Consider the following 23,992-nt stretch of genomic DNA (forward strand, 5'->3'; position numbering starts at 1 on the left):
CTTTTGGCCCAAGCTGGAGGGCAATGGCATGATTTCAGCTCACTGCAACCTCCACCTCCAGGGTTCAAGTGATTCTCCTGCCTTAGCCTCCCAAGTAGCTGGGATTACAGGTACATGCCACCACGCCTGGCTAATTTTTGTATTTTAGCAGAGATGGGGGTTCACCATGTTGGCCAGGCTGGTCTCGAACTCCTGACCTCAGGTGATCTGCCTTCCTCAGCCTCCCAAAGTGCTGGGATTACAGATGTGCACCCCTGCACCCAGCTGAGGTAGTTTTAACTCTGACTCATAGATGAGAACATGAAACAGCAGAAGGCTTAAATAATTCAACCAAAGTTAGTGACAGAGTCGGAACAGAACTTCTGGTCACCTGACTACAAGTCAATTGCCACCACCTAGTGCCCCCATCATCTCCTTGTCTCCCTTTCTCAAGTTCTGTCTCCCTCTAATCATGTCTCTACCCTGCAGCCAGTTCTTAAACCACGAACCTGCTTGCAATAGTCTTTACATAGCTTACCATTGACACTGGCTAAGGTTCAAGGTCATCCTGCAAAGCCTTGTGTCATCTGTCTTCCGCCTTCCTCTTCCATTTGCTCATCACACTCCAGCCACGCTGACAATGTGCAGTTCTCTAAACTCTCTTGGCTCTCTCAAGGCCTTTGCCCAAGCGAATCCCTCTGCCTATGACCCAGTGCCTACCCCTGCACTTTCACTAGGGTTATCACTGGTTCCTCCAGGTAGCCAGTGGGAAAGTGAGTCCAGGCTTTTCAGTGAGATCTCCCTTGGCCTCTCCCAGGGGAAGGCAGACTCCAGCATGGCTCTCACTGAACCTGGCACGGTGGGAGCTGCAGCAGCATTGGTGCCCATACCTGACCTGACTAGGCCCATTGAACTGGGCCTTCGCCAGTGGTGGAAGACAAGGTGGACAGTGATATTCCATGAGAGGACAGCAGTGATGGGACTCTTCATGGAGCCAGCAGCCAGTGGCCCAGGAAAAGGAAGCAAGAAAATCTGGGAAGGGTGTAAATCTGATTCAACATATTGTTATATGGTCATTCTACAAGATCAAGATGTCTTACTTATTGTTCCACGACCCAAAGAAAGTAGATCAAAGTAGATCATAATTTTCCTTTTTTTTTTTTTTGTAGTTTGTTTGTTTTTTAGACATTGGTTAGAAAAAAGAATCAACTTAAGGAAAATCTGTCAGGTACTTAGCATTGTTAAAACTTAACTTGCCTGCTTTTCCATTCTACTTCTTTACATGCTCCTTGCTTACAGGGCTATTTTCTGATAAAGGGAGGTGAGGATTCCTTCCTGTTGTAATTTGTTCCATGAGATCTGTTCTAAGAGTGGGTGGTTTCTAGGAGATTTCACACCCGGCTTGGAATTGGTGGAACGTGTGTTAGCTCCAGCTGGCAATAAGAATCTTAATAATTCTGGCCTCAAGTTTATTCTCGAAGTCTAGGTGAAGACTGACACAACCTCAGAGCTGGAAAGAACCGTCGAAGACAAAGACTCTGGGCCTGAGTCTCACTTGGTTAATGAGCAATCATATCTGCAGATAGCAGGTACATGCCCGAACACAACCACAATTATAAGTCTTTAATTCCTTTAGGGCAACGGAACTATTTTGGAATATCTGAAGCATCCGAGCATACAGTTAGGTGACTCATGACTTGAGTCTTACTTATGTGTTTGACATTGAAATGAACACACTGCAGAATTTCCCCCACCAGGTGGCAGCCAAACCTTACTAAACTAGGATGTGTATATTCCACATGTATACAAGTAGTGTGTATATTTCCACTGCTTGTTGGCCAAGTAGCATTGTAAACGTTACATCTTCATTTTCAGCTCAGTTCAGTGGGCCCACCATTTGCAAACCCTGTGGACGGTATCCTGATGGTGAAGTGCTGAAAAAATGGGGGATTGATACAAGCAGCATTATTAGGGTACCAGGGCTAAACAGCAACTCTGGGGTAGCTATTGGCAGTCCAGCCTGAATTGGGTTCATGTCTCAGTTAATCTTCATTTAGCCATTGAAGTGGGGAAAATCAGATAGTGTACCACTGACACAGTCCTAAATACAAGACTTTCCGTTAAATCCCAGGCATCTCAGTTCAATAAATCCTACGTTGCATGTTGGCTTTTGTCAACCTCTCTTCTAGACACCAATGTAAGAGGGTCATAGCTATTGGGGAAAAAAATAGACTCATACTTTAAGTCCTTACTTGCAGGAGGGTCCCTTACTGTAAGAAGGTCATAGCTATTGGGGAAAAAATTGACTCATACACAAGAAGGGAGTAAAATAAAAAGAAATTATTCTTATGAACCTTTTGTCTTCCCTTCCCCAAATAAACTCCTTGAGCAAACTACAGAAATGCTAACAGCAAGAGGTCAATGTACTTAATTCTTTCAAAAATCACGATGTGGGATGGCCAGACAAACCACCCAAGGGTTCAAAACAGGGAAGGAAAGGAAGATGTTAGTTCGTGGTAGCATAACATTACCAGAGATGTTACTATTGTTCTCAGTGGGGGAAAAAAATATGTCAATTTTATAGGGGAATGAGGACAGAAAAAGTGGTTCTTTCCTTCACCATTTACTCCTTTTAATCAAGGCCTGCCTGCCCAGTTCCCATCTCCCTGAGTCTTCTCTGAGGATCCCACATGTAAGTCTGCAAGGGAGAACAGGACAGGAAAGTTTGCTGATGAACTATATTACACTGTGTGTGTGACTGTATGTGATTTGTGGGGAAAGGGACAGGGGGCGCACTCACTGTCCCCACCCTTAACGAAGAGTAGAAACAGGTGTCTCCTTGAGACAGCAACTGATCCAAACAGATGGGAAGCAGAATCACATGGGAAGCGAGGTTTTGAATGGTTTCCTCAACATACATGTTCTCTCTGATGCGAGGAAAAGTTTAAAATGAGAAAAGGTAAATAATTAAACCATAGCACTGTACCTCATTCCCACACTCAGATTACCATTTACCACAACATTCTCTCTCAGTGTATCTAAATATGATTGCAAGTCCTTCCCACACAATGCTTCAAGCAGTCCCTTCCAGTCAATTAATCTATCAGACTTAGCAGAAAAGTTGAAAACTATTTCCCAAATACCAGCTCTAAAGATCACCTATACAGAAGACGCTTTTGATTCCAGAACTATCCAATATGGAAGCCACTACCATATGTGTCTACCAAGCACATAAATTGTGGCCAGTGTGACTTAGGAATTAAAATTGTATTGAATTTTAATTGAAAGTTTAAATTTAAATAGCCACATATAGTGGCTACTGGGCTGAACAGTGCAGATCTAGAACGTTTCCATCATCACAGAAAGTTCTATTAGACACCAGTCTATTCCACAGCCACATCAGAAAGCTCTAAGTATTTACATAACTCACAATTAGAACTTGGCTTCTGGCCAGGCACGGTGACTCACGCCTGCAATCCCAGCACTTTGGGAGGCCAAGGTGGGTGTATCACCTGAGGTCGGGAATTCAAAACCAGCATGGCCAACATGGCGAAACCCTGTCTCTACTAAAAAATATAAAAATTAGCTAGGCTTGGTTGTGCATGCCTGTAATCCCAGCTACTCGGGAGGCTGAGGCATGAGGATCACTTGAATCCAGGAGGTAGAGGTTGCAGTGGGCCGAGATCGCACAACTGCACTCCAGCCTGGGTGACAGAGCAAGACTCTATCTCAAAAAAAAAAAAAAAACAAAAAACTTGGCTTCTTCATTTTAATATACCATTGCAAGCAGTCTTGCAACTTCCTTATAGATTATTTTATTGGTAATAACACCTGAATCAAATTAAATGTGATCTTTAGCTCTCAAGCAACAGCATGTTGAGAAACTCAAACTCAGTGATGTTTGGGGCACAAGAGTCTTTAATGCAGACTGCTGCTGAGATGCTCACCGTCTGAGCCCACATCATTCATTCACAGATGGGTGGTGTATTTCATTATGCTAAGCCTAGGCCTAGCAATCCTTCTTGATTAACCTCAGGAGCATGGATCTCAGAGTTAATCTCCTATTCCCGCCCCAGGCATTCACACATCAGACAGAATTTTATTAACAAATAGCAAGTAATGTGTAAATGGGGCATGGATCTTTACTATTCACAGATTACAAACACACACACACACATACATACACACGTGAAATAGTCATGGGGGGAGATTTGCATATGCCACCCATGCTACCCAGAGCCCCTTGCCACTAGCCACGTTCAACCTCACAGTATTCTTCAACATCGCCATAGCAAACCCTTGGGCAGCGTCTCCTTTGAGCTGTTTGCAGACAAAGTTCCAAAGACCGCAGAAAACTGTCTTGCTCTGAGAACTTGAGAAAAAGGATTTGGTTATAAGGATTCTTGCTTTCACAGAATTATTCCAGGGTTTATGTGTCAGAGTGGTGACTTCACACACCACAGTGGCACTGGTGGCAAGTTCATCTGCAGGGACAAATCTGATGATGAGAACCTCATCCTGAAGCATACGGGTCCTGGCATCTTGTCCATGACAAATGCTGGACCCAACGCAAATGATTCCCGGTTTTTCATCTGCACTGCCAAAACTGAGTGGCTGGATGGCAGGTGTGTGGTCTTTGGCAGGGTGAAAGATGGCATGAACATTGTGGAAGTCATGGAGTGCTTCTGTTCTAGGAATAGCAAGATCAGCAAGAAGATCATCACTGCTGACTGTGGGCAAATCTAATAAATTAGATTTGTGTTTTAATAAATTTGATTTGTGTTTTACCTTAGCTACCAGACCATTCCTTTTGCAGCTCAGGAGAGCACCCTTCTACCCTATTTGCTCTCAGTATCCTATAATCTTTGTGCTCTTGCTACAGTTCTTTGAGTTCCATATTTTCCTTATTCTCTTCCACATCTAGCCGGATTACAGAGTTAAGTTTATGATTATGAGACAAAAACTAACAAAAAAAAAAGAGAGAGAGAGAGAAAGAAATGGTGTAGTGAACTTACCCCTTTTCTCACTGCAGATAAACTATCCTCCAGGTTTGGCCCATCAGCCTCTTCAAAGCCCTTACCTTTTTCCTCCACACTGTGATTCAAAGATTTGAGGGAATGCACTCCTCTAAATCTGCTCTAGGGACAGCAAAGACCCCACTGTTACCATCCCCGGTCTTGGGTTCAAATTACTGTTTGTTAGGTAAAGAAAATGTTGATGTGTGGGGTGAGAGGGTTGAGTTGTCCACAAAGAAATGATAGCTTCCATTCTTTCTGATTTGTTTATAGCAATGATGCTAAAATACAGATGAACACCTTAGTAAGTTAGTCTTCCAGATTGATCAGGTGTTTCTATTTGATAAGTAGCAATAGTATCTAACAACACATCCATCCAGCATGTAGCATTACATTGTAATATTGTAACATTACAACATTAACTGCCCTGATTAATGAAAATGATTTAATCAATGCAAATGGTATGTCTTCTTCCAAACTCAGCTATGACATTTTGCCAATGACCATGCAAGGTTTCAAGGAAGAGCATTTTAAAGTGGCTTCTCCATTTAGAATGTTCTACTGTTTACGCAAGGCAGCCTACTCTTCTGCCTTGTCCAGACAGATTTGACCTGTCCAGATAATTTGAACATCAGCTCTACCACTGTGTTAGTATTTAAAGGTTATATGCTGCTCAATACCAACTTTTCTTCTAAAAGCCCTGATGCTGCAATTTCCAAGCAGAACTGGGACTAGCTTTGCCTCCTTTCATTCATTGCCTTGTATTATACATATAAAAGCCCATTTCCTCACTGAGCTCTAAAGGCCTTTGAGGGCAGAGCCTAGATTATTCATTGTTATTTGCCTTTCTTCATTTTCTGTACCTGGCCCCTACATATTTCTTAAGTGTTTTCTCTCATTCATCTGGCTAACTCCACATCATTTTTTTTCTTTTTTTTTTTTTTTGAGTGTGTGTGTATGGGGGCGGGGGGGTGGGGTGGGGACTTCTTTGATGCACCCAGCCCCTTTTGCTTAAATTTGCAAGCACTGATTTTTTTTGACTGCACCATGAACCCCACCTGATGTAGGCAAGGATGACCATATGCCTTCAACGCTTAACAGAGTGCCTAAGCTACCATGAGCACCAATTCACAAGAAGGAAAGTGTTCTGAGTGTTAATACATAGTAGGAACGCAACAAATGCCTGGTTGTTAGGATATGAGACTTCTAGTATCAGCCTTCTTTATTTTTTTCTTTGCTACACTAGAAGGATAAGATGCAAACAGACCCCTCACTTTCTGACCCTTTGTCCTTATGTTCTCAATGAAAAGGAAACTAAATTTTTGTCATTAAGGATTCAGTATAAGAACAAGGTTTCAGGGAAATTGTAGAATGGAGAGACAAAGCAGACAGCAGGAAGGAGCTTCATAAAAGAAAGATCTGTCCCTGGGCTGAGGAGGTGGGGAGTGCCAGTGAGGAGAAGCGAGACCTCAGAGAAGAGGACTGTGCTGCTTCCACAGAGATAGGACCACCGAACCCGTTTACAGAATATCTTGTTTTCCCAAGCAGACAGATCTCAGACCTAAAGAGAATGTGTAGACAAGGAGAGCAGTTGTCTCTGATGATCTATAAGGACAAATAACAGACAAGTGGGTGGTCTCTCCTGTATAAGGCCCAGGACCCTAGAGAACCCCTCAGTATGACATGCCCAATTTCTAATTAGACTGATTTGGAGAACATAAAGAAAGATGTTAGCCTGTAATCCCAGCACTTTGGGAGGCTGAGGCAGGCAGATCACCCGAGGTCAGGAGTTTGAGACCAGCCTGACCAACATGGAGAAACCCTGTCTCTACTAAAATTACAAAATTAGCTGGGTGTGGTGGCACATGCCTGTAATCCCAGCTACTCAGGAGGCTGAGGCAGGAGGATTGCTTGAACCCAGGAGGCAGAGGTTGCGGTGAGCCAAGATCGCACCATTGCACTCCACCCTGGGCAACAGGAGTGAAACTCCATCTCAAAAAAAAAAGATAGTATTTCTCATGTATCTGAATATGTGAACCTAGATTCATATATACATTATTAAATAAATTGGAAGTGCTCAGGATACGTTCCCATATTATTCAGCTTTTGCATTGCGCTGTTGGTTGTGCTGCTCTGACTGACCCTGAAGAGCAGAGCTTTAGTGCACAAACACAAGGGAGCAGTGAGACTGTGTGTTCTTACAGGCTGCCCAGGACAAAGCTAATCCTTGCTCGAGGTCGAGAATAGAGATCATGTAGGCTTCTTTCTTTGGTGTTTAACATTCTTGTAAGTCTAAGGACAAATTTACGACGTCGAGTCCTCCCAGAACAAATGGTACTCTCTCACCTCTGAGCCTCCAATGATTTACTACCATCATCTTCCAACTCAGAGTTCAAAGAATCAAGGAAATTGAGGCCTACCTCTTCACCTTTTAAATTAAAATCTACAGAGAAAGTTTCAAGGTGAGAGAAGACATAAAATCATATTAATGTATAAAATACAAGACAAAGAAAATGTTCTAATCCTCTTAATAAAATACTGTCAGTGTAGAGGAAGGCAGTCTCCTTATTCAAGCATATCCTTCTAACCTCTCGCTTACTGTAAAGACAGAAAGTAAAGCCATATTTTAAGCCAGGTTAGTGAACAATAGAAGAATCCCCAAAATAATTTTCTATGGATAGTTCCACGGTACAAAACAATCCTTTAAACCATCACGCTTGAAAAGAAAGATCCAAAGGAGATCATACGGGCTGGATCATAATGTGTCCATACTGTGCCCTAACCAGAGAGTAAATATTCACTGCAGGTCACACAGAACATCCCTTGAGCAGGGCCAGAAGGGCACATTGACAAATAATTTGACTTATGGCATGACCTGTGCAAATCTGCCCTAGTGAAAACCTGTTGGGTTGCAGAAACAGAAGTCTAGTCAAAGTATTACTGTTTACTATGATGAGGATTCAGGCCACTTTTGCATCAGTCACCTATTGCTTCTAGTCAGTACCCATTCTAAATGGTCAGTACCTGTGCCTTTCTAGTTATCTTTTTTTTTCTTTTTTTTTTTTCTTGAGACAGGTTCTCACTCTGTCACCCAGGTCAGAGTGCAGTGGCATGAATATGGCTCACTGCAGCCTCAACCTCCTGGGCTCAAGTGATCCTCCCACTGCAGCCTCCCCAGTAGCTTGGACCACAGGCTTACACCATCACACCTGGGTAATTTTCTTATTTTTTGTAGAGATGGGGTCTCACCATGTTTCTCAGGCTGGTCTTGAACTCCTAGGCTCAAGTGATCCTCCCACCTCAGCCTCCCAAAGTGCTGAGATTACAGGCGTGAGCCACCGAGTCCGGCCTCCAGTTATCTCATACTGTATCAACCAAAGCAGCCACACAAAACTCAATTTCTGGAAATACAGACAAATTCCAAGGGATGCAGAAGGTAGAAGGTAGTTTCCCTGGATCTCCCTGATGCTATCGCCACAGAATAGGTAGAGAGGCCTATGAGAAGTTCTGTACTGGTGATGGTGGGACACATAGAGTATAAAGTTAGTAATAAAGATGGCTTGAATTTAGTCTTTGCAATAGAGAAGACATACTGTTTTAGGGAAAAGATTGGGAAGACTTGAGAGATACAGCAGAGAAAACATTGGCAAAAATTTGTAATAGATGAAAACCCTGTTTCCCAAAGAGCAGAGCCATTATTAATTTGAAAATTTTCTGGGCCACCTGCTGAAAATGACAGACTCCTGGGCTTTCCTCCCGAAGCTCAAAAATCAGCATTGCAGAGGAGGGAGAGGAAGTCTAGAAAATCTGCATTTTTAACTCGTTTCTCAGGTGATTCTCAAAGAAATAGTCCGAGAAGGGGAAGAAGGATGCTGTGCCTGGCCATTATCCTATGTGAGTTTAGATCCCATGGAGCACCCAAGAGGATGCCCCTGAATGCATTTGGAAAAACAGGTGTAGATGGTCAGAGCTGGAGTTAAAGATCTGGGATGAATCAGAATTTTCTGATAAAGTGGAGGCAGGCAATGACAGAGGGAGAAGTTGCTTGTCTATATATTCAATATCCAAATACTCCCCTATTTTGGAAGAAACTTTACTGTGTGGATCTTGGTGGGAGCAGGGCCCCACCCCTCACTATGGGAGAAGAAGCCAGTTATTCCCTCCCCCACCCTCTAGTGACCAGGATGTAAACACACATCAAGGTGAGGTCAATTAGATGCTTCCACTCAGGACTTGGTGTGTTGAACTGGAGACTTAAAGATGCAAAAAGAGTTGAGATGTCCCAGCAACCACCACTCTAGTATCAAGGTTCCCATGGTAATGCCCTACCCAGAATCTTACTGGAATAGGAACTTCTCTTCTGCTGAGCCATTTTCCAAGTCTGGTTTTTCAATGCTGCAAGAATCTATGACCTACTTATATATTTTTCCATAAATTCTCATACTGCCTCAGTTTATAAGATTTGAAGAACCCTAGAGGACAAAAACAGACCCATGATAAATTCCTCTGGATATTAAAAAGAAGTACAAATATATGAGACAGAGAAAGCACATTCAAAAAACAAAGGGTCAAAGAGTTTCTTGAGATAAGGATTCAGGAGAGCACAATACCACAGAAATTAATAAAGAGTTCACTGAAGAAATCGATGTTCTAGGGCTGGCCATTTCCTTTTCTCTCCTCCCAGATTACATTGATAATATTTCTATTTTTAAGATTTATCACACAATATTATAATTATTTCTCCCAGTAGACTATTGGTGCCAACAGGGTAAGAACTATCACGTATTCCCTGATAAATCCACAGGCCACTTCCAAGTGTTGTCTCCACACAGCTCCAGAAATACATAAGGGAGGCAGGGAAGAAAAAAGGAAAGACTGAGCCTTGAAAAAGGAAAAACAGGTGGAATGGCAGTTCCCCAGGCCTCCCTGAGATACAAACTAAGCCAACCTGTCGGGTTCCTCTCCCTCCTGCTGAGAGGTCGCCAAAGCAGTACCTGGGTTCCCACCATGACCTCTTCCTCCTTGGGAAACGTCTTTGCCCCTTCCAAAGATATTCGCCTCTCTCCTCCCCACCAGACACTTTAATATCATTTACACTAATTACGCAGTGGGATAGATTATACTTAGAAATATGAGACCCCTATCAGACAGCCAGAAAAAGCCAGAAAGTGGAAGAAGAGCCCTTTCTTTCTAGTGAGAAGAGGCCAATAAAGCAGAAGAGTGAATGCTCATAACTTCCATTCTTGGCTTTCCAGAATGTGTTTATTGATGTTAATCTGTTCTTGTTCTATCACTGGGTACTAGTTATATGGGCAGCAGAAAACTCATCTTCTTAGCTCTTAGATCTGCAGACCAAGAAGAGCCAGGTCCTAACCTGATATGGTGACTATTGTATAGCATTCAGTGACTCCTGGAATGGGTGCCAGATGCATTGATCAAATCGAACTTTTAGGTTGTCTATGGAAATTGGGAATAAGGAAGTGATATGGTTTGGCTGTGTCCCCACCAAAATCTCATCTCAAATTCCTACAGGTTGTGGGAGAGACCTGGTGGGAGGTAACTGAATCTTGGGAGTAGGTCTTTTCCATGCTGTTCACATGATAGTGAATACATCTCACAAGATCTGATGGTTTTAAAAAGGGGAGTTTCCCTGCACAAGTTCTCTCTCTTTGCCTGCTGCCATCCACGTAAGATGTGACTTGGTTCTCCTTGCCTTCCACCATGATTGTGAGGCCTCCTTAGCCGCATGGAACTGTAAATCCAATTAAACCTCTATCTTTGTAAATTGCCCAGTCTTGGGTATATCAGCAGCATGAAAATGGCCTAACATAGAAAACTGGTACCAGTAGAGTGGGGCGTTGCTGAAAAGATACCCAAAAATATGGAAGCGAATTTAGAACTTGGTAACAGGCAGAGGTCAGAACAATTTGGAGGGCTCAGAAAACAGGAAAATGCTGGAAAGTTTGGAACTTCCTAGAAACTTGTTGAATGGCTTTGCCCAAAATGTTGGTAGCAATAGGACAATAAAGTTCAGGCTGAGGTGGTCTCAGATGAAGATGAGGAACCTGTTGGGAACTGGAGCAAAGGTGACTCTTGCTATGTTTTAGCAAAGAGACTGGTGGCATTTTGCCCCATCCTAGAAATTTATAGAACTTTGAACTTGAGAGAGATGATTTAGGATATCCGGTGGAAGAAATTTCTAAGCAGCAAAGCATTCAAGAGGTAATTTGGGTGCTGTTAAAAGCATCCCGTTTTATAAAGAAAGGTGAACATAAAAGTTTGGAAAATGTGCAGCCTGACAATACAACAGAAAAGAAAATCCCATTTTCTGAGGAGAAATTAAAGCCAGCTGCAGAAATCTGCTTAAGTAATGAGGAGCCAAATGTTAATCTCCAAGACAATAGGGAAAACATCTCCAGGGCATATCAGAGGTCTTCACAGCAGCCCCTCCCATCACAGTCCTAGAGTCCTAGGAGGAAAAAAATGGCTTTGTGGGCTGGGCCCAGGGTCCTTGTGCTGTGTGCAGCCTAGGGTCTTGGTGCCCTGCATTGCAGCCGCTCCAGCCATGGCTGAAAGGGGCCAAGGTAGGACTTGCCTGTGACTTCAGAGGGTGCAAGCCCCAAGCCTTGGCAGTTTCCACATGGTGTTGAGCCTACAAATGCACAGAAGTCAAGAATTGGGGGTTGGGAACCTCTGCCTAGATTTCAGAAGATGTAGGAAAATGCCTGGATGCCCAGGCAGAAGTTGCTGCAGGGCCGGGGCTCTCATAGAGAACTTCTGCTAGGGCAGTGCAGAAGCGAAATGTGGGGTCAGAGTGTCCACACACAGTCCCCACTGGGGCACTGCCTAGTGGAGCCATGAGAAGAGGGTCACCATCCTCCAGACCCCAGAATGGTAGATCCACTGACAGCTTGTACCATGGGCCTAGAAAAGTCACAGACACTCAACACCAGCCTGTGAAGGCAGCCAGGAGAGAGGCTGTACCCCGCAAAGTCACAGAGGCATAGGTGCCCAAGATCATGAAAACCCACCTCTTGCATCAGTGTGACTGGGATATGAGACATGGAGTCAAAAGAGATCATTTTGGAGCTTTAAGATTTGACTGTCCCACTGGATTTTGGACTTGCATGAGGCCTCTAGCCCCTTTCTTTTGGCCAATTTCTCCCATTTGGAATGGCTGTATTTACCCAATGCCTGTACCCCCATTGTTTCTAGGGAGTAACTAACTTGCTTTTGATTTCACAGGCTCATAGGCAGAAGGAACTTGTCTTGTCTCAGATAAGACTTTGGGTTGTGGACTTTTGAGTTAATGCTTAAATGAGTTAAGACTTTGAGGGACTGTTGGGAAGGCATGATTGGTTCTGAAATGTGAGGACATGAGATTTCAGAGGGGCCAGGGACTAAACGATATGGTTTGACTGTGTCTCCACCCAAATCTCATCTCAAATCCCCACAGGTTGTGGGAGGGACCTGGTGGGAGGTAATTGAATCATGGGGGCAGGCTTCCCATGCTGTTTTCTTGATAGTGAATAAGTCTCATGAGACGTTTTTAAAAGGGGAGTTTCCCTGCACAAGCTCTCTCTTTGCCTGCCGCCATCCATGTAAGATGTGACCTGCTCCTCCTTGGCTTCCACCATGATTGTGAAACCTCCCCAGCCATGTGGAACTGTTAAGTCCATTAAACCTCTTTCTTTCGTAAATTGCCCAGTCTTGGGTATGTCTTTATTAGGAGTGCGAAAATGGACTAATATAGGGGGTAAATAGATATTCAGTGATCAAAAGAGCAGGCTGAGGCAAAGACAATACTGTTGTACCAAATATTCCACTTTCTCACACATTTCCCAGTGCCCTTCCAATTAATCATGACCATAGACTAGTTCAGGCTAACAAAATATGAGCAGAAGGGAGGGGTGTCAATTTTCAATTTCCATTCTCCCAGTGAGGAATATGAATAAAGATCATCTTTTGGACCTGCAGATAGTAAGTTTTCAGGAAGAATGGAGAGATAGAGACAGAAGAAGCTGAGGCAGTTGAAATGCCTTCATTTCTCCTGCTGGCAGGGCTGAGGAGGAAGATGTGCTCTCCAGATAAAGGAGCTGTAAGATGGTCAGCTTGGGCCTTTGTGTACATGCAGCAGAATGCCCTGCTGACCAGTGATGGATATGTACTATGAGAGACAAATTAGCTGTGTTGTTTCAAGACTCTGGGATTTGAGGATTCATTTTTTTAAAATGCAGCATAACATATCCTGTCCTAGTCACAGTGCAATCTTCTTTTTCCTCTTTCATAAGGTTCACACTGTACACATCTTTCATGGATGGCTCTTTTTGAACAAACAGTGTATTAGTTTGTTTTCACACTGCTGATAAAGACATACCCAAGTCTGGGCAATTTACAAAAGGAAGAGATTTAACTGGACTTACAGTTCCATGTGGCTGGGGAAGCCTCACAATCATGGTGGAAGGCAAGGAAGAGCAAATCACATCTTACATGGATGGCAGCAGGCAAAGAGAGAATGAGCAAGACACGAAAGTGGAAACCCCTGATAAAATCATCAGATCTCCTGAGACTTATTTACTACTATGAGAACAGTATGGGGGAATCCACCCCCATGATTCAATCATCTCCCACCCGGTCCCTCCCACAGCATGTGGGAATTATGGAAATACAATTCAAGGTGAGATTTGGGTGGGGACACAGAGCCAAACCATATCAAACAGTAATGAATATTATAGTCCCAATCCTGCCTAAAATGTTGCAAAACAACATTACAGTCACTCTAAGCCACTTTGTACTATGTACTTTTGTCACTCCTTTAGAAAAATTCTTCAAATGCATTAGAGAAAGCTTTAAACTAGATTTGGTAAGAAAATGGTGAAGAAATTCCCTCAGACTTCAGGGCCAGATATCCAGGATTCTTACATATTCTCAAAGGTATATACTTTTGTTTTGTTTTGTTTTTTGTTTTTAATGAAACAGGGTACCCAGTTCTCCATCTTGTTTTATGGAAACTTGAGCATTTGTTGGTTTATAATCACACACATTCCTTGGTCTCAAATATCACTGTTTTCTCCTGTGCACAGAAAGAAGGACAGATCTCCCAGCCTTGGCCAACAAGTACCAAATATTCCACAGTGTTCTGAGTGTATCAAAGAAGATCTTTGCCATTTGAGTAAAATTAGAATTATGCTATAGGCCATGTAGGGCCCTGTATTGGGGATAGAGAATGAAGGGAGTAATACTCACTGGTTCTGGACATCTAAGACACTAGTTCTCTGATGTTACCACATCTAAAACTCTTTTGCCCCTGCATTTGATGATTTGCCTTCCTCAGGGCAGTCTAATTTCCAACACCAAGCATTCAGAATCTTATAATAAACAGGAACGCTGTACTGAAGTTATAATAGAATCTAATTTTAATGAAGACTATGAATTAAGTTCCTCTTTTGGATCTGCAAATAGTGTGTTTTCAGGGAGAAACAAGAAATAAAAAGTTATATATGAAAAGGGGGGTGCAAGTATAGAAGTGGAAGGGACATTGTCAGGAGGCAAAGAGTGCAGGAGGGTATACAGGGACAGTGGAGGCACTCACATATACAGTGTGCATGTAGGTGGAGGTTTGCTCCACAGAAAAGCTATCAGTTATTCACTGTTTATCCCGTGAGAAGCAGGTAGGACACTGAGGGAGCTGGCTTACATACATCATCTCATTTAATCATCCCATTAGCTGATAAGACTGATATTTTCTGTTTTACATGAAAAAAACTGAGATTAAGACAAATGTATTCAGAAAATCAGTGACCAAATTGCAATGCAAAACTAAGCCGTCCCTACTGCAAAGCCCAAATTCTTTTCTTCAGCATTTGATAAATTATATTTTTTTCAGAATTTTATATATCGAATATCATTAATTTTCCCCTACCAATATACAGTTCATGTTGTGCCCTTCTCCAAGCTAAATCAGGTATGCCCCCTGCCCAAATTCTACATGGGATAAATCACATGATCACATGTATAAAAGGACAATTTTGCACTTACAGCTACATGTGCATAGAAGAAGTGAAAACTGAGTGTTGGGTTCATCAAGACTGTTTCCAATCAGATGAAGTCCGTAACGTAAGTTACGGAACTCCACCATCTGTGAGAGAAAAATCCCAGCTATTGGCTATGAGTTGTTTTAATACTGAGATAAAGGCTTAGAAGAGAACCAGCACCTGCCTAGCATCCTCCGTAATTAACATAACACAGAACACCTGCTAGACCATGGCGGCTATTCCAGTCCAAGTTTTATTTTTTTAATCATTCCCACATTCCTCTAAATAAGCAAGCCAATACTATTTTCAGAAAGCAAGATTATGCACTATGACAGGGCATTCATTCAGAAGTAGACATTTGCCAAGAACCTAAGTCAGGCACTAAGCTTGGCTGGGAGATGAAAATGTGAATAAGATGTCGAGGTTACTGCCCTTGAGGAGATGAAGACATCTCCATCAGGTGTGTAAGTCAAATAACAACACTCCATAATAATGTCATAAGAACGTCATAAAATCATATCCTGTAGCAACTAACACTCAGGTCTGGTAAAATTTAACAGAGGGACTGGTAATTGAGTTGGGTCTTGGGGAACAAGTAGAATCCAAAGCAGCACTGGAAATGGTAAATATGTAAGTAAATGCAGAATACTCTTTCTCCTTATTTTGAAAATATTTTTTAAAGATAACTGACCATTGAAAGAAAAAATAACCACGTGTTGTGGGGTTTATAACACATAGAAGAAAACCGTATAACGATAGCACAAAGACTGAGAGGGGAGACATAGAGGTCTAATGTTGTCTGTAATCCCAGCACTTTGGGAGGCCAAGGTGGGCACATCACCTAAGGTCAGGAGTTCAAGACCAGCCTGGGCAACATAGTGAAACCTTGTCTCTACTAAAAATACAAAAATTAGCTGGGCATAGTGGTGCACACCTGTAATCCCAGCTACTCAGCAGGCTGAGCTGGGAGAATCACTTGAACCCAAGAGGCAGAGGTTGCAGTGAGCTGAGATCGCACCACTGCACTTCAGCCAGGGCAAAAGAGCGAGACTGTGCATTAAAAAAAAAAAAAAAAAAAAAGTCTAATGTTGTAAGGTTCTTATATTTCAATGAAGTGGTTTAATGTCACTTTAAGGCACATTCTGATAAATTAAACATATATCCTATAAGTCCTAATGCAATCACTAAAAAAAATCAATGAATGTTATAAATCAATAATATATTCAATAAGCCAACAAATAAAATTGAGTCATAAAAATAATGACTCAAAAATTAGCAGAAAAGAGGAAATAAGAACAAATGTGACAAATAGAAAAAGAACACTAAGATCATAAATTTAAACTCAACCATATCAATTTTTTTTTTTTTTTTTTGAGATAGAGTCTCACTCTGTCACCAGGCTGGAGTGCAGTGGTGCAATCTTGGCTCACTGCAACCTCCACCTCCTGGGTTCAAGTGATTCTGCCTCAGTCTCCCGAGTAGCTGGAATTACAGGCATGTGCCACCATGCCAGGCTAATGTTTGTATTTTTAGTAGAGATGGGGTTTCACCATGTTGGCCAGGATGGTCTTGATCTCTTGACCTCGTGATCTGCCTGCCTCGGCCTCCCAAAGTGGTGGAATTACAGGTTCAACAAATTTTATATGTGGTCTAAATGCCCTAATCAAAAGGCAGAGATTGTCAGACTGAATTTTAAAAATCGAGATTCAACTATATGAAGCCTACAAAGCCATTTTTTGGTTGTCTGTGCCCATCTTTGTAGACTGTAACAGCCCTAATGGGCTGTAGCTCTACCTGTTGCTTCTCTTCTCAGCCTCTGAAAAGCAATGGCCTCTGGTGACTATGGACTTTACCAAAGTATAGTGCAAGTCTCATTGTATTCCCTAGAACGGATATTAAAATGCCACATTTTATCCCTAGTTTCTGGATTCTTCAGCTCTCAAAATGGCCAACCCATATTTTCAGGAAGCATTCTAACTTAATGTGCTTACCAAATACCCGTAATGTATCAAATTGTGAACTTCCCAAAACTGCAATATGTACCATGAATCTGATAATCTCTCTTCCAACTAAAAGGTCCACATTATTAGTTCATTTATTAATTCATTCAACAAATAGTTAACACTTAGAGCCCAGTCACTGTGCTAGATACATCCTATACACAGGTATACATTGTTGAAACAATCTGGGATAGTTTCTATACCCATGAAACTTAAAATATAGTAAAAGAGATTGTAAACAAATAAACATATAATTACATGTTGTGTTAAGAGCTGTAATGGATACAAGAAAATATCAGGAGGCAAATGTTAAGTAGATAATGTGGCTGAAGTAATTGACATTGAGAGATACCATTTAAACTAAATCCCGGCTAGAACTAGTCACAAGAACAAAGAGAAGAGTTTGGCCAAGCACAGGAACAGCGTATATGAACACCTTGAAATGGGAAAATTTGATCTATTTCAAGTGCTTGAAAGATCCGAAGAGTCACCTGAGATGAAGCTGGGGTGGGAAACTGGAGCCAGATCACACAGGATTGCAGCAAGAAGGTTTAATTTTCCTCTAAGTACACTAGAAAATCACTGATGCATACAAATAGGAGAAAAACATATGTTACTTAATTTACGTGGTTTTTTTTTTTTTTTTTTTTTTTTTTTTTTTTGAGACGGAGTCTCGCTCTGCCGCCCAGGCTGAAGTGCAGTGGCCGGATCTCAGCTCACTGCAAGCTCCGCCTCCCGGGTTTTACGCCATTCTCCTGCCTCAGCCTCCCGAGTAGCTGGGACTACAGGCGCCCGCCACCTCGCCCAGCTAGTTTTTTGTATTTTTTAGTAGAGACGGGGTTTCACCGTGTTAGCCAGGATGGTCTCGATCTCCTGACCTCGTGATCCACCCGTCTCGGCCTCCCAAAGTGCTGGGATTACAGGCTTGAGCCACCGCGCCCGGCCTTTTTTTTTTTTTTGAGACAGAGTCTCACTCTTTAGCCAGACTGGAGTGCAGTGGCGCGATCTCAGCTTACTGCAAGCTCAGCCTCCCAGGTTCAAGCGATTGCCCTCCCTCAGCCTCCCTAGTAGCTGGAATTACAGGTGCCCACCACCACGCCCAGCTAATTTTTTTGTATTTTTAGTGGAGACAGGGTTTCACCATGTTGGCCAGGATGGTCTCCATCTCTTGACCTCGTGATCCTCCTGCCTTGGCCTCCCAAAATGCTGAGATTACCGGCGTGAGCCATGGCGCCCGGCCTTAATGTATATTTTAAGACGTTCACATGCAAGTCCCTGGAAAATGGGTGACAGTGGGCTGGGAGTAGAAAAAGGGCAACAAGAATATTCTGGCAGTTTCTATAGACGCTGTGGGAGAGAGAGAAATCAAGGGTGATTCCAGCTGGGTGGAGGATAAAAGATGGGGAGGACAGGAGGAGTGACAAGTTTGGGGGTGGGAATCAGGAATTCAGTTTGAAAATCAGGTTAAGTTTGAGAGATGTGTTTCCCTTGCTCAGGAGCCCACATCAACAGAGAAACTAAAGAACTGGACCTTGGAAGAGGATCATAAACTAGGTCTCCTGATTCAAGAATGCATATCCAATGATATCTAGTACATCTCTAGTTCCAAATATGGCTTCTTCCTCTCTGTTGCTCTGTTCTCCTTTTCCTTACGACTGCTCTGAATGAGAGCCTAACTGAGGTCCAGGTTGCCCACTCACAACCCACACTCCCTTGCACCACCTTAATAACATGTGCAGCATGCAGCAATGCAGCTTGTAAAACAGAAACGATCAGAAGCCCTTTGCAAAACAAAGGCTGGATCTCACAGCCTATCCAGTTTGATTGCTTCCTTCCAACCAATGGAATGACAGGTTTTGCAGGCCTAATTATTTGTCAGGTAATCAATCTAGTCTGCTATCATTGTTTAATCTCTACGCCTCACTAAACGCAAGCCTAATATTTCACCATTCCCTCCTCCATGCAAAGGAAGTTGCTCCCAGCTTCTAACCCACACTCCTGCTCTTGCCCTTGATTGACATCAAGCAAAGGAGATGTTTAAATACAAGCTCAAGTATCTTCAATTTTACAGATTTAGGACTGTCACCATAAAGTGAGCCTAAAGTTTGTTGTGCCAAAAGGATAGAGGAACCTGCTGGCCATGACATTGCTCTCCTTTTGACACTAACATCACCAGACCTGGAGGGTACCTGGGACACCAGAGACAAGGATGGCTTCGAAGCCCAGGAGGGTGAACTCATGTCCTAGAAGGAACAGCAAAATTGTGAGCACCACACTCTGGACAGAAGACAGAGTTGTCTTCCCATACACTGAGGACTCTTGGCAGAGCACCCGCTCTTGGGATCCACTGACCTTAGACTCAAACATCAGAAAAATCTATCAAGCCACCAGCAGAACTGGTACAGCCCCAAGATACCGAAGGAGGAAAAAATACCTTGTCCAGGGACATTCTTGCCTCTCACTAAAGCTAAGCTGCCCTGCTGGCTGTCAAGTTTATGATCTCAGAATCCCAGACCCCTTCTTGAAGTTACCCTTAGCTGTCCACTTGCCAGCCAGGGAGCCTGTCTATTCCTGTGAAATATACAACTTCAGGGCTTCTCATGGGCTTGGGACTATTAAAAAATATATATATAGACCAATAACCAAGTGGAAGAGGTGTTTATTTTTTAAAAGCCACTATGGGACAAAGATATAAGCTTTATTTCAAATTTGCCTTTTTAATTTTTTAAAATGTATAATATTTAAGTTAAAAAGATTGCTCCAACAGTTGGAAAATAGTTAAATTACAGTACTGCCACTCAATAAATTCTGAAGACTTCGAAACAATACAGAACTGTGCTTTTCATAGTACATTTTAAGGAAGAAATGCTTGAAATTATATATGGAGTGTAATTACAATCATGAAAATCATATACAAAACAGCAATAATGGAAAAAATCCTGTGAGGAAATGTGCCAAATTGTTAATAACTGATACTGTTGTTTGATGAGAAATATCATCTTTTTCCTTTCATTGTTCAGTATTTGCCATTTTTTCTAATAAATTTGCATTCCTATTATGAGACATATTATTGTTTTACTTTTAGAACAAATTAGATATAAATTCTTCTGCTTTGCCTACCCACAGCCCTGTTAAAGATGTAGGTATCATTTAAATCTACATTTTAAAATTACCATCAAGCAAAGGTTAATAATGCTACTATACCAAAATGTTATTTCTGTGAATTATGTTTAACCAAGTCCAGGAGAACCAAACTTGTGGTCAGAACACTAGGGTCAACTTTTTTCCTGCTTTTTAATTGTAGATTCACATGCAGTTGTAAGAAATAATACAGGGATTCCAAATTCCCTTTTCCCGTTTTACATCTTCTGTCACGCCATTACAATACCACACTAGGAAACTGACTTGATACAATCTGTGACCTTACTCAGATTTCACCAGTTTTCATGCACTAGTGTGTATTTAGTTCTGTGCAGTTTTATCTCGTGTGTAGACTTGTGGAACCACTGCTATAGCCAACATTCAGAACAGTTCCATCACTGCTGCTATGCTTTTGAACTCACAGCCACTTCACTCCCCTGCTCCCTAAGTCTTGGCAATCGTCAACTTTTTGTCACTGAACAATGATCCATTCCCCATGCAGGATTCACTATGCCAGTATAGTGATGGATACAATCAAACAAACAGTGGAGGCTAGTGTTTAGGAGTGCAGGCAGAAACTAGACTAACTGGGTTCAAATCTGAGGTGGCCACTGTCACCTTTGGAGAAGTATTAAACTCTTTATGCTACAGTTTCTTCAGTAAGATGGGGATAACCATATAATAGAACTTCATAGGGTTGTTAGAAGTCAATGAGTTGATACTTACAAAGCAAGAAGAAAGCACCGGGCATGAATAGATGCATGTTACTATCTAAGAACTCCCAATCCAGTGGAGAATACACAAAGCCCTAATCAGTTCAGCCTGTGAGCAGTGATGTAATATAAATGTAAACACAGTACAAGGGGAGGCCCTAGGAGGGGGCAGTTAATTTTGGCTGTGGAAGGCTGAGCTAGGCTTCCCCAGAAAGGGAATATTTGGGTTGGGTTTTGGAGGATGAGTAAGACTTTGCCACGAAAAAAAAAAAAAAAAAGATGTTTCATGCTGTTAAACAGTTTGATCAGTGACCCTGAGAAGGCATGGCCATTTCTAAGGAGTAAAAGCTTGGAACAAAAACCTGGAAGAGTAGGGGAGACTGTGGGGGCGGGGAAGTGGTGGTAGCCAAACGAAGCCTGAGTGAAGGTTGGGGCTGGGTTTTGAGGGATCCTTGTATGCCATGCTGTAATTAGCAATAGCGATTGCAATGCTGGAGAAGGCTAGAATACAATAGAAAGAACAAAGTGCCTGCAAAAGTCAGGCACATCAGGAGGAGAGAATTAGAACGGATGTGAAAGTATGTTCTAAATTACAAAACACCAGCAGTGGCGATTAATTGTAAACAATAGCAGCAGCAGACGAATGTTTAAAACACGGTCACCATTCTTGTTAGACGCACATTATCCTGAGTGTCTGGGGCAAGGGCATTAGAAGTTACAACGCTAATTCACGCCAGAACTTGTCCTCGCCCTGCCCGGCAGTTTCCACTCTAGCCAGGTGTTCCTAATTCCCTTCACAGGCAACCTGAAACCATCCTTTTCTGGGATTTCCACAGGAAACCCCTGGGCAGAGACTTTGGCAGTTGCCAGTGTCTCTCCCAGTCTCTGGGACCATTCACTTTTTCCCTGTCATCGGTCCCCAGTATTTATCCAATCATCCGGCCATTTGCCCGGACTCTGGCAGTGCTGGTCCCTGAACATGTGCCTGGCTCAGGCTTCCCTTCACTCTCTCTGCCTTGGAAATGTCATCTCTTCCTGGTGGTTTTCCGGGGCCCCTGACCTCCCATACTTGCTGTGACTATGATCTCCCTGGCCAGGGCCTGCGCAGATTTCTGCTTGTCTTTCACAACTTAATTCTTGCCTTTCTGGTCCTAGGTCTTCCAATGACCTGATGCTGCCTACTCTGGGGTGTGGCCCACAGAACAAGAACACATTATCTTGTGGTTTTGCTTCAAAAAATGTTCTCAATCAGCTGCCTTCTTCTGGTTATTTTTCTCACTATAGAGAGAGAGGGAGAAGGACCAAGAACACTTATTTCACTTACTCTTCATAGACTGAAAAAAATTAACTACTTTTTTTAGTATCAGACACCTTCCTTTTTGTTCTGGTATTCTCATATCTGTGAGGAAAAAAAAAAAGATTTTGGAAGAAATGGCTCTTGCTAAGTACATGGTGGTAATGGTATAAAGTCTGGCTCTGAAAACTAAGAAACCAGAAAAAAAATTAAAAATTAAAAAAATACCTCCCTGTCCTCTAAACAAAGTTGAGTTAGTCTATGAACTAGTCAGCTTATCACAAAGATGAAATGCAACCAAACAGGACTTAGGAAGAAATAGCCCCAAGTTTTCCTAAAACAATACCTTATTGCCCTCCATATAATTGAGCTGTCTCTTTGCATCTAGCCAGTATTTTAACTTCCATGACAAACCTCCCTCATTTGAAGTTGATCCATGGAAGATATGACTTAACAGGATATACCAAAAACACAATACCTTCCCAACAAAACTCATCAGACATTTTCCCATGCAATGTACATCTTAGATAAAATTCACTTGCAGCCGATAAAATTCTTCATGTAAATAAACAAAACATCCAACTATATCATTTGTGGGGAAAAAAAAAAAACCTCATTTCTCTGTTTGGAAAAATGCCAATTTTTTTTTTCTTTTTTGAGATGGAGTCTCACTCTGTCACCCAGGCTGGAGTGCAGTGACATGATCTCAGCTCACTCCAACCTCTACCTCCTGGGTTCCAGCAATTCTCCCGCCTCAGCCTCCCAAGTAGCTGGGATTACAGACGTGTACCACCACACCCAGCTAAATTTTGTATTTTTAGTAGAGACAGGGTTTCACCATGTTGGCCAGGCTGGTCTCAAACTCCCGACCTCAGGTGATCTGCCCACCTTGGCCTCCCAACGTGCTGGGATTACAGGCATGAGCCACTGTGCCCAGTTGGAAAAATGCCCATATTTTAAATTCCCTAAGTCCCTATGCCAATCTATTGCAGAGTTAGAACCTGTATCTTTCACAGTTTGTGGAAGGGTGCCATACAGCCTATGGGGAATTTGGATCTTTGCTTTCTGACCTTTACCCTGGCAGAGGGGAGTCAGCTAGAGAGAGGAAACGCAACATAAATGATGGCAGAGAAGGATGACTTCTCTTCAGTTTAATGGGATAGGATAATCTATTAAGAAACTAATTGCACCCTGCTTCTCACTGCAGTAGACACCTCAGTAAAGGACAAAAGGTCATTTCCTTTCCCCACACAGGCCCCTACCATACCTTGCCCCTACTCCTATCCACAGGAGAGTTTTAACTGACTTTGTTTTTGCAAAGTCTAAAAGTGTCTCAAACTCTGCAATGTACACAAATTACCTGAGGGGCTTCAAATGGATGTTTCTGGGTACCTCCTTGGACCAGCCAATTAAGATTTCTGGGGATTGGAACCCCCACTTTAAACAAATTCCCTAAGAAATTCTGATCCAGGGGGTTTTAAGAACATTCTTTGAGAAACATTAGGCCAAAAAAGACACACACACCACCACTGAAATACTGGGGTGGGTAACACAGGGGAGCTGAGGATCCAGGGGAAAGATCCGGATCTCAGAGCCTGGCATTCATGCTGGCAGTCAGGGGTGACTGTCAGGTTTTAAGTGGGACTGTGATGTGGTCAACTCCACAGCTCACAGCCTACGTGTCGCCTTCTGCAAGAAGCTTCCATCCTAGTCCAGAAGGGGTTCCTGCTCCTCCATGCTCCATAGTAGTCTTTCCTACTTCTAACTCACCACTGACCACACTATCCTGACATGATCATTTGACGATCTCCCCTCC

General features: G+C 42.6%; 1 protein-coding gene across 1 annotated transcript in view; it reads left to right on the plus strand.

The window, feature by feature from the left end:
• The first annotated feature begins 814 nt into the window (after positions 1-814).
• The window catches only part of NOBOX (NOBOX oogenesis homeobox), a 31,288-nt gene continuing 8,110 nt past the window's right edge, over positions 815-23,992 (plus strand). The window contains exons 1-4 of the mRNA XM_033194227.1: positions 815-1,022; positions 1,616-1,664; positions 4,395-4,604; positions 19,149-19,258. Coding sequence (XP_033050118.1) covers positions 815-1,022; positions 1,616-1,664; positions 4,395-4,604; positions 19,149-19,258 — 577 coding nt within the window. The remainder of the gene's footprint in view (positions 1,023-1,615; positions 1,665-4,394; positions 4,605-19,148; positions 19,259-23,992) is intronic.

Source organism: Trachypithecus francoisi, unplaced genomic scaffold (assembly GCF_009764315.1).
Source record: "Trachypithecus francoisi isolate TF-2019V2 unplaced genomic scaffold, Tfra_2.0 Lachesis_group4, whole genome shotgun sequence".
In the NCBI taxonomy this organism is placed as follows: domain Eukaryota; kingdom Metazoa; phylum Chordata; class Mammalia; order Primates; family Cercopithecidae; genus Trachypithecus; species Trachypithecus francoisi.